The sequence below is a fragment of the Primulina tabacum genome, chromosome 18, assembly GCF_025594145.1.
Source record: "Primulina tabacum isolate GXHZ01 chromosome 18, ASM2559414v2, whole genome shotgun sequence".
Taxonomy (NCBI): Eukaryota; Viridiplantae; Streptophyta; class Magnoliopsida; order Lamiales; family Gesneriaceae; genus Primulina; species Primulina tabacum.
In genome coordinates, this window is record NC_134567.1 from 26139654 (window position 1) to 26150769 (window position 11116).

The window sequence follows — 11116 nt, forward strand, 5'->3', positions numbered from 1 at the left end:
TTATATAATTTAAATAAACAAATTTTTAGTTAGTCGAGTAGCTCACGAAAACTTAAACTTGATTCGAGTAAAGATTCGAGTTCGATCAAATAAAAATCGAGTTGAGTTTTGACCGAGTCATTCACGAGTTACTCTTATCATATATTAACTAAAGATAAAGTTTGGCTGTGCTTATAATTATTTAAAAAAACAAAACGTTTCCCATTAGAGATAAATTAATTTTTTATCTACTTAAAAGCATCATAATTTTATCCAATTACTTAATGAAAATATATAATAGATATATAAACGAAAATGCTAAAGATGCACAGCTACATCGATATTTACGAATATTATGTCGCGAGATTTTGAGTAAAATAATTCTCTTTCTTTTTTCATAACTCATACGGATTATTTTTTTCTCGAAGAATATAACCGTCTTGAATTCATCACCTTCACCATTCTGACCACCGGCACTCCGACAACAGCGCGACATTCCGGCAACCGCTAGTTGATGACCCATTTTGACATGAATGGTTTAGTTGTAGGCATAGCAGCCTAATCTACTTTGGTATTTATGAATTTCACACTTGATTGCCTGCCTACTCTTAATTACATGTAAAATTAGTGAGGGAATGTGTTTTTACATTTAATATAGTTGACAAAAAACGCAATGAATGCTGAAAATGGAAATGCCAAAAGAATAAGAACACTAACCTAACAATGGTAGCTAATTTCTCTATTTGGAATATAAATATTTTATTTTGTAGCCACTAACGTAGGATTTAGCCCTAGCCCACGTTAGTAGCAGTGATGAGAGCAGTGGCGGAGCCAAATTGGCTCTGTCCGGGCTAAAATTTTAAACTATTTGATTTTTTAATATATTAAATTGATCTACCTGAACTAATATTATATTATTCCAAAATTATATAAAATTTACATATAATTTTTTAATAAAAAAAATTTGGGTCAGCCCGGATGTAGGAGCCTTTGGCTCCGCTCCCGGATGAGAGTAATATATCATACTCTATCATACTAAAAATACATACTATTCGATCGATAGAGCCCGATATATCCGTCTAATTTATAATAACATACCATGACATAAGATATAAAAATATAAGTTTGGAAAAATTAGTTTGTTTTTTAATGCATACTGAAAACTTAATAAGCTCAAATTTTTTTTTAAAAAAAAATTAATGATCATCATTGTTTTTTGAATTTTCATTTTTTTTTATTTCTTATTTATCATATATAAATTGGTAATTATTATTTTTATACAATATATATTATATGAGGATTTAATTTCCTACCAAGGAGTGTGGGTTTATAAATCATGTGGTGTTTCTTCTACAAGTACCAGTATTCTTCTTAACGGAAGCACGTATAATAAAATAATATTATTATATATTTTAAAGAAAAAACAACTCTTGCTGAGCAAGTTACCGATTTGTCATTCGGGTTGACTTAATCATCCACCAAATTAACCACTCTCATTTACAAACAATAATACCGAGATTGAATTCGTGACCTAATTTTTTTTACGACGAGAGGAATTGCGGTCGATACTGTGTGATATTGAGATTGAATTCGTGACCTAATTTTTTTTACGACGAGAGGAATTGCGGTCGATACTCTTGGGGGTGGGTGCATTAGATAAACAAACAAATATAATGTATTTCCGTTGTATTTACCTTTCTTCATTTTTCCAAGGTGATTGTTATTTTTAAATGAATGTTTTATCAATTTTAAAAAACATTCTACTCGTATATCAATATGATTATATCCGCAAAAATAATAAATTTTTAAAAACTAAATCAAATATATAAGTGATTACATCAAAATATATATCCAACCCAAAATTTTAAATACGAAAGCGAATTAGCCCTTGGTTTTCGGGAAAAAATTGTAGATAAATTAAAACAAAAATTGTTGAGGAGAAAATGTTTTCGGGCCAAAAATGTGTGAAATACCAAAGCCCAATTAAATGAAAATGGAACAATGAAACGTAGCATACGGCCCAACAAAGACACGTGGCTAAAATATGGCGAAACGTGTCTGCACATACTTGCAAGCACAGTGATTTCGACGGTGGAAAATAGACGCACGTGGGTCACAGAAACCGCACGTTTTTCTTTTTAAAATTTTTTTAATTATGATTCGGTCGTGAGACAGACAGTCACACTAGATATGTGTGTTTCTTAAAAAAAATAAAAAAAATCAGAGAATAGAATAATTTTAAAAATTAGAAAAAATTTTATTACAATTTTAAAAATGACAGCTTCCGCACTCTCTTTGAATCATCCATAATTTTTAAAAATTGCGTATAAATTAATAAAAAACACAATCTAATAATATTATTTTAAAATTTAATTATTCCTATGATTCTTAAAATAATTATTTAAATTGCACACATAGTCAATGAACTTGTACTATATTTTGAAGCAAAAAATATATAAAGTAAGTTAAATAGGAGTGGCAAATATAAATTTCTTGAGATTATCTTTCTTCATTATTGATAAAACTTACTAAAAATGTAAGCTTATATAAAAATTACTAGTTTATATTTATTACGTATATAATAAAATATTAATAATATATTAAAATTTTAGTTATTGAAATAATTATTTTTATATTAATCTATACTTACTATATTATAAATATTTGGATTTTTGTCCTGTAAATTTTTATATGGGCATCTTCAACTTTCCTCTACAATGTAGAATTTCTCCATTATAGAGATGGAAAACTCCTCCAACCTAAGAGTGAAGATCATTGTACATTAGAATCTCAAATAAGAGGATGACATAAATTTCAAAGTTTAGGTCTCTTGTGAGACGGTCTCACGAATCTTTATCATTAAGACGGGTCAACCCTACCGATATTCAAAATAAAAAGTAATATTTTTTCATTGATGACCCAAATAAGATATTTGTCTCACAAAATACGACACGGGAGACCGTCTAACACAAGTTTTTACCAATTTCAAAAAGGTCATCCTCGAAATGAAATTACAAAAAAGGTCCTTTCTGTTTTTTTAGTCCATTTCATTTTTTTAAATTTCCAAATTAATTCTAGTGTTATTTTTTTTGTTTATCTATTTTTAATTTATTTGAAATATTTTATTTTTAAAATTAATTTATTATAATTTTACTATATATAATAAACACCAATGGAAATAACGAACAAAGTTGTGACCGAAAAAATCCATAACATAATTTATTATAAAATATTTATTATTGACTTATTTATATTTTTAGTTGTCAGTTTTTAGTTTTTTTAAAATATATGTGTCGTTTATGTTTGTCTTTATTTATTTATATTTTATGTTTGTATAATTAATGTTGTGTGTTGTTTGCAAATTGTTGACAAATAAATGCATAATTTTAAATAAATCAAGTCTAATACACATTTAATTGTTTACGTTTAATAACATAATAAATAGTTATTTAATATATTATACAATTTATTTTAAGCTTATCGAACAAATTAAGTTTAGTTGAACAATATATTATATTCTTATTTTCTTGTATGTATGTGTATGTGTTTGAAAATGAAAAAAAAAATTGAAAAAATGAGTATTTGATAACATTTAGAAGATATTAGTTGAAGAATATTTTTTAAAATAGATATAAATGATCTTTGTTTGGGATGATATATGATAAAAAAATAAAAATATATGAGTTAGAGATGACATAAAATATTCATATTATGTAAGATCATAATCTTTTAAGAAAACAAAATATAACAAATTTTTAAAATTGAAACATTAATCTTGAATAAAAATTATTTTAATATCCATTTCAATTTTTTTACCTAATTATTATTAAATTTCACACAAAAGTCATATTTTATACTAAATGTAATAAAGGCTTTTAGGTATATGATCACTTGTAATAACAATAATAATAATAAAATCATACAGATCGTTTAACATATCATTATTGTGAAACAAATTTTGTATCAGACCCAACACGTGAATTAAACTCACGTCATGAATATTTTCATAAGATCGTCTCACAATATAACTGTCCGTTAATAATAAATCTATGAAAAGCATAGCAGGTGCTCCCTCCATCTCCCGGTCTAAGCCAACACGTGCCACCTGTCAAACTTCAACAATCTTTTGATTTGATAGAAAATTAAAAACGATGTAATCCGCCTTTTGCATAGATTTCTCAGTATATTACATAAATCCAAGGGAAAAAAACCAAAATAACTGCATTTAAACACCTAATGTTTGTTTACGGGACAACATATATTTTATTTTATTAACGATAAAGACATGATAGTAATCACGTAAAGAACATCAATTTTTTTTTTCAAATTTATCCTAATATGATGCTAATATTATACTTTTGTTTTTTGTTTTTTTTTTAATTTCAAAACACATTTTTTTTATTTCAAAAAATCAAATATCAATTTAATTCTTTCATAATTTATTAAATTTTACTTTACTGTGGATAATGATAAAAAAAAACTATATGTGTACAAAGCAAGGAGTATACGTGAATTTTGCCAAGTTCTTGGGAAATTTATACTTAAGAAAAATGGTGGGTTTTTCATCTTCTTTAGCAACCACGGACGTGAAAAAATTCGTATTTTCAGACCAGTTGCTATCATCTCCTAGGAGAAAGGTGGTTTCACGATTTGGTTTTGGCATTGTATTGTCTTTATTTTTTTTTACTGTGGTGTTGTTTATGTTTGATATTTCGTTCAAGACTCCATTTTTGAACCCTGTATTTCCTGGGTTAATTAGTTTTAGTTCTCATAGTAATAACACTTTTGTGTCTTGGCCCTCTTCTAGTTTTAATAATGCTCGTAAGCAATTATTCTTTTATTGTAGAAAAACCGAAACATATTGGTGGTATGAACGAAACCTTTGAAGAAAACATTGTGAGGAGTAATAAAAGTTTAGATTTTGTGAATTCTCGTGAAAAAGACGAGGTTTTTGTGGATTCCCAGGTGGGGAATGTCTCTGGGAGGTTTAGAGATGGTGGCCTTAGTATTAGAGAAAGTGTTGTGAAAAAAGATGAAAAAAATTGGTCTCTGGATGATAAAAATTTAATCTTGATAGACTCCACCGAGAATGTGAAGAACGGAAGTTTTTCTGTTGAAGAAAATGTACATGAGAATATTCTTGTTGATTCAAACGGACGTGAATCGAAATTTAACGAACCGAAAAACGAAGCCTTGAGAGATGGTAAGGTTCGAAGTTACACTAATGATGGAGATTACGAGGGCTTGAAGCATAAAGCAGAGGGTATGAGTGCAAATGCAAGGTCTTATAAGGAATGTGATATCTCTAGTGGTAGATGGGTGAAGGATGATACAAAGCCATATTATCCTCCTGGTTCTTGCCCGTATATTGATAAGGATTTCGATTGCCATCTCAATGGGAGGATGGATAACGAGTTCGTGAAATGGAGATGGCAGCCATATGACTGTGACATCCCTATGTAAGTTTATCTCGTTATTTATGCTTAGAGAATAAAGATTTACTTTGGTATTCCGGTTCGGGATTTATTTTTTTAAGTAATGTGTGATTTTTACTAACTACATTGAATGTGAAGGCACGTCATTTGTTGTTCTGTTTCTTGTTAGGCATATGGTCTACTAGAAAGCAGTCATTCGATTCTTGTGTGCACTTTATGGATTTTTACCTACTGGTGTGCCTGATTCAATGCATATGTCGATAAGAAGGTACAAACACACATGTTGAAGAGCCTTAAAAGTATTCACATGTTTAATTTGTTACAAATCGCATACTTTGCTTTTGTTGTATCTCTATGAATTTTTACATTTACCGTTTTCGACTGAACTTTGAGATAAATAATGTGGAGGCCTACTAAGATTGTTTGTCAAGCTCAAAGGTCTACATATTAAATATTGAAAATATTTGTTTTATCTGGTTTATCAAATAATAGGTCTGTTTAAACCGTTTAATTCCACATGACTAGCTTTCATGGCCATACACATCATCATAGATTTCATGGCATTTAGAATGGAATTTAAGTCACTGCCCTTGCATTTGCCTAGCGCTCAGATGCAGGATTTTAAAGAGTTAATGATTTAGAGAATTTAACTATTTTTTACTATTCCTATCATTTTGAAATTTGATTATGATGCTTTTACAGGTTTAACGCTACTGATTTTCTTGAGGGCTTAAGAGGGAAAAAACTAGTTTTTGTTGGAGATTCTCTAAATAGGAACATGTGGGAATCACTTGTTTGTATGCTTCGTCATGGTGGTGTACAAGATAAGAAACGAGTCTATGAGATATCCGGGAGGAGAGAATTTAAAAAGAAGGGGTTCTATGCTTTCAGATTTGAGGTATGCTCTGTAACCTTTGACAGTTGAAATTGTCCCGAGCTTAATTCGTCTTTGTTTGGCTTTATTTGCAGGAATTTAACTGCTCCGTGGACTTTGTTAGTTCTCCGTTTCTTGTCAAGGAATCATCTTTCAGAGGGAGAAACGGTTCTTTTGAGACACTACGACTGGATTTAATGGATGAGACGACTTCCATGTATCATGATGCTGATGTGATAATATTCAACACAGGACACTGGTGGACTCATGAAAAGACCTCCCGTGGGTGAGTTTTTTCCAATTTTTCTGATGAAATACATCGCCGTTATTTGGCGGCAAGCATAAAAATTGTGTGTATGAGTGAAAGAAGGTATAGGATCACACACATTCTCAAGGTTTGTCATTCCTATATTTCCAATATATTTGCAAAAAATGTATACCAGTCTTGTGTTAACGAAAACCATGTGTCGATTTAAAGGGAAGATTATTACCAGGAGGGTGATTATGTTCACCCGAGACTTAAAGTTTTGAAAGTTTACTAAAGGGCAGTTACCACTTGGGCGAATTGGGTGGACAAGAATATTGATGTAAACAAAACTCGAGTTATTTTTCGAGGATACTCCATCACCCATTTCAGGTTGGTTAACAAACATCATTCTCTCTTTCTGTTGCATCGACCTTTATATGCTGATTCTGCATAAGACTGCGATTCAGCATGATGGGGTATTTGATATGTGGTTGCTTGTAGGGGTGGCCCATGGAACTTAGGAGGACAATGCCACAATGAAACCACATCAATATTTAATGAAACTTATTTAGAGAAGTATCCCAAAAAAATGAGAGTTCTGGAATCTGTGGTGAAGGGTATGAAAACTCCTGTTACGTATCTAAACATTAGTCGAATAACAGATTACAGAAAAGACGGCCATCCTTCGGTTTACCGACCCGATTCAAGACCAGAAACTGGTAATGTGCATGCACAAGATTGTAGCCACTGGTGCTTGCCTGGTGTACCAGATACTTGGAATGAGTTGCTTTATGTATCTCTATTGAAGAGTGGGTGAGGATCGTGAGAAACTGAATACAAGAAGATTATGTCAAAATTTCTCAGAATGGTGCAATTTGTTGTTGCACAGAATTCGAACTACTTATATTTATTTACCTGAATACAAGAACTTATTTTCTTCATGTATTGGTTATTGCTGGCAGGGGAAAAGATCTCAAATCCAAAAAAAAAAGGTTTACATTGACAAAATTTCCAAGTTATTTGTCGGGATCCATGTTGTCGGTTCATTCGAACCAACCAAGGCTTATTGTCCGCTTCTTAAAAAGTTGACTTCAAGGTGATCTACAAAGATTATTTAACCTTATTTTTATCTGACATTTAAAACTTACATGAGTGTGAATGTGTCATGGATGTTTGTATTCCATCTTACGGTCCTAAGTTTAGAACGAAATTTCTTAGATTTAATAGTAACTTAATTTTCTCAACTAAAAAAAATGAATTTGTCATATTATTAACTGGATGACAACTCTTTTTCTAGCTGTTTCTTCGGTTGTATTGATTATCAACAACTGCGTAATCTTAGATCATGAATCGAAAAACACAGTTCAAAATTAAAAGGCAATTTGATATGGTAGAAGAGGCTTTCAAATCACCATTGTTCTTAAACACTTTACAATCTGAAGATTGTAATTCAGGAGGGATTACATTTATAAAATCATCGGCAAGCACAACTGCCTTACAATTGAAAGATGAAAAACAGGAAAAAAAGTTGGCTGGGATACAACTTACAAGCGAAGGACGAAAAAAGTAAAAGAAAACGTATTTTCCGCACCTTGCCAAATATTAAATTGAAACCAGAATATCAAATTTAACAAAAACATGCATAAGTTCAGCTACTTTCTACCCGAACATAAAAGCTAAAAACAATGGGTTCATAGTTCAGACATAAGTATTTGGCGTTGTACCGGCAGGCGTTGGTGCGGAGTCCACCCTTTTGCCTCTTTCACTTCTGCTGTTTTCTGAGAATTTCAAGCTAGCCTTGTGAAAGCCCTTCTCTCTTTCTGCTGAAGTCCATTCAGATGTGTAGTAATCTTCCTCCGTGGTGCCTTTAGAAGATGGCCCGCAGAACATTCCACCCCATTGAGGGAAGTATATTAACATGATCACTAAAGTGCAGAATATCATCATCACCCCCATGAGTTCTAAACCTTTTTCGGTAGAGTATCGTGATCCTCGAAAGAATATAACTTGAGTGAGAACCGCTCCTACGTTTCCCCCGCCGCCGGTCATTCCCGATATGATGCCTAGAGACCTGGTAAGATTATTTTTACTTATGTTCAAGAAAACGAAGAACCAAAAAAATCAAAATGCAGTTGAGTATAAACATATTAACATACCTTCTTGAAACGAAAGGAACAACCCCAAATGTAAGCCCACAAGCAGCTTGAACAAACACGGAAAATATGAGCATTATAGCGACTGATAAGCCCAAAGATCCCACTTTTCCTAAAAGAATACAGAATATTCCTCCCAATGTCTGCACAATCCACAGAGTCCACAGCCTTCCTCGCATTCCAAATTTCTTCGCCATGAGATCCGACAGCATCCCTCCTCCTGGCCTGGAGAAAAGATTTGCTAATCCGAAACTCGCCGCTATTATTCCAGCTGTGTGAAGATTCACATTGAATCTATCATAAAAGTACTGTGCAATGATGTTGTCTATCGTAAGTTCAACCCCGAAACAGTATCCGTAAGTAAGTGCCAGGATCCATCCTCTGTAATTCGTAATTGCATGATAGAAAACCTGCGAAAAGTCGTCTTTATGCTTGTCTCCTGATTTGTGAAGCTCAGAGTAGTTTCCATCTGGTAAATCTTGGCCAAGAAAGAAGATACCGTATGCCGATAAAGTTTGAAACAGGGCAGGGATGAAGAAAGCGATCCGCCAAGCCGTGAATTTGGTTGAACCTATATTGTGTATGAGATCGAATACTAATGGCATAATGAGCTGTGTCGCGCCGCCGCCGAGATTTCCCCAGCCACCGGCCACGCCGTTGGCGGTACCGACGACCTTTGAGGAGAACAAAGAGCTCATCCAAAACTGAGTCGAAACAAAAGTTGCGAGAGAGAAACCGGTGAAGAAGCGAACCAGTAGGAACGAGACTGGAGAACTGGCAATGGAAGTACAGTAAACTGCCGGTGCAGTGATAAGAGTGAGAGTGGCAGAGGCTAGACGTGGCCCGAATAAGTCGCATGCTGTTCCCATGGCAATTCGAGCAAAAACCGCACCTGAAACGGCCGCAATTCCCGCGTTTCCTATGTCAGTGGCCGTGAGGTCAAGGTTGTCGCGTATGATCGGCAACAGGGGTGGCGCGGCGAAGGTGGAGACAAAACAGGCGAAGAAAGACACCCAAGAAAGATGGAACGCTCTCATGTGAGGCGCTGCCACTGAAAATAGCCTGAATTCTGTGGATTTATGTTCAGAATCCACTGGAAGTGCAAATTTCTTCGGGTTGAATTCAAATTCACCATTAGAGATCTCCATATTTGATGATAAACAAGAAATCTCTGTTTGGGAAGTTTAACAACTCCGAAACTTTTTCCAGGATCGCATTGGGAAAGGGACGCTTATAATATTAGAGAAGTGACCTTCATTTGGCTACATGAGGAATTCAAAAGGCTAAAAAATTTACACTATCGCCGAGTCTCATGGATTAATTTCCTTTTTGACAAGTGGGAAGTGAAAATATTAGATTTCTTCACATGTGAAGCAGGTTCCTTGCGGAGAAATCGCCCCTAAAGTTTGATAATAATGGCTTGTGCAGTGGGGTGAAAATTCAAATCTTTCTGCTCAATCGGACAGTGACGTTCAAGAGATTCATTTGTTTCATCCATTGACTTTGGAGACAAGGAATCCAAAGGAATGTGCAGTTTTTTTGACTTAGTAAACTATTCCTTGCTGGGATATTCTTGTGTGGAGTAAATGACAATCATGTCCTCCGGTTTTGCCATTCATTGACTATAACCACACCAGGATTAGGTGAGAAATGAAGCACTCAACTGAGGGTATTTGTGATATTAAAGTACGTTTTTTTTTTTTGTGGGGTTAGTTAAATGACAATTTATTACATGTTATTTGTTTTAATTTACACATTAATAACCAAGCCGGCACTCGAGAAATTATCTCTGAAGACAAAAGAGAACTGTTAAAACTTTCACCTACCCTTTTCCTTTTCATTCAGTACCAGGCAGTATTAAATACACGTTATTCTTCATATCTTCTTGTGTCTAAAGGGTGTTTTGGTCATTTCTTAAGCAGTATCTAACAATTTTCGTTTAGTTTAATATTTAGCCAGCATGATGGGGGGATATTCATGGTGGATACAGAATCTTTCAAGCTCCTAATAAAATATAATTAATTAATTATATATATACATGCTTGGAAAGTTGGAGTCGCACGCATGACGCCTCATTTTTCCAAAATTCATTCACACATCAAATTTTACTGCATGAAATAATAAATTTTTTTATATATAAAATTATATATATTTGTCGAAACCCGATGGTAGATGTACACGATAGTCGGTTGTTATCTTATACTGAGAAGATATATTTATTTAATTTTTTCCCTAAAAAAGATTAATTTTACTTGCAAATTAAAATAAATATTGAATGGTCAACTGAATTAAATTGTTTGGTACTGATTTATAATATCTCGTCTCCTAGAGACGTGCATTGACTTGATCATTCAAGTTTCTTACAAACAAGTTGTTGCTCGCTGAATTTCAACATTTATACATTACATACGGGAATTGAGCTCATGAT

The 11116-nt window shown here is 33.0% G+C and overlaps 2 protein-coding genes across 2 annotated transcripts; one reads left to right on the forward strand and one right to left on the reverse strand.

Moving 5' to 3' along the window:
• Positions 1-4848: 4848 nt before the first annotated feature.
• LOC142532423 (protein trichome birefringence-like 2) lies at positions 4849-7511 on the forward strand. The gene is given in 5 exon segments (XM_075638727.1): positions 4849-5438; positions 6117-6312; positions 6384-6574; positions 6767-6925; positions 7037-7511. Coding segments are annotated over 5 exon segments (1452 nt in total). The 3' UTR covers positions 7353-7511.
• Positions 7512-7978: 467 nt separating this feature from the next.
• LOC142533307 (high affinity nitrate transporter 2.5-like) lies at positions 7979-10051 on the reverse strand. The gene is made up of 2 exons (XM_075640034.1): positions 8692-10051; positions 7979-8606 (listed from the first exon to the last, which is right to left on the reverse strand). The coding sequence occupies exons 1-2, from the start codon at positions 9834-9836 to the stop codon at positions 8234-8236; spliced, it is 1518 nt and encodes a 505-aa protein (XP_075496149.1). The 5' UTR covers positions 9837-10051; the 3' UTR covers positions 7979-8233.
• Positions 10052-11116: the final 1065 nt, after the last annotated feature.

Coding starts and splice junctions, on each gene's coding strand:
- LOC142533307 (XM_075640034.1), bottom strand. CDS start 9,836: ATGGAGATCTCTAATGGTGAATTTGAATTCAACCCGAAGAAATTTGCA. Junction 8,607..8,691: donor GTTCCTTTCGTTTCAAGAAG/GTATGTTAATAT, acceptor TAATCTTACCAG/GTCTCTAGGCATCATATCGG.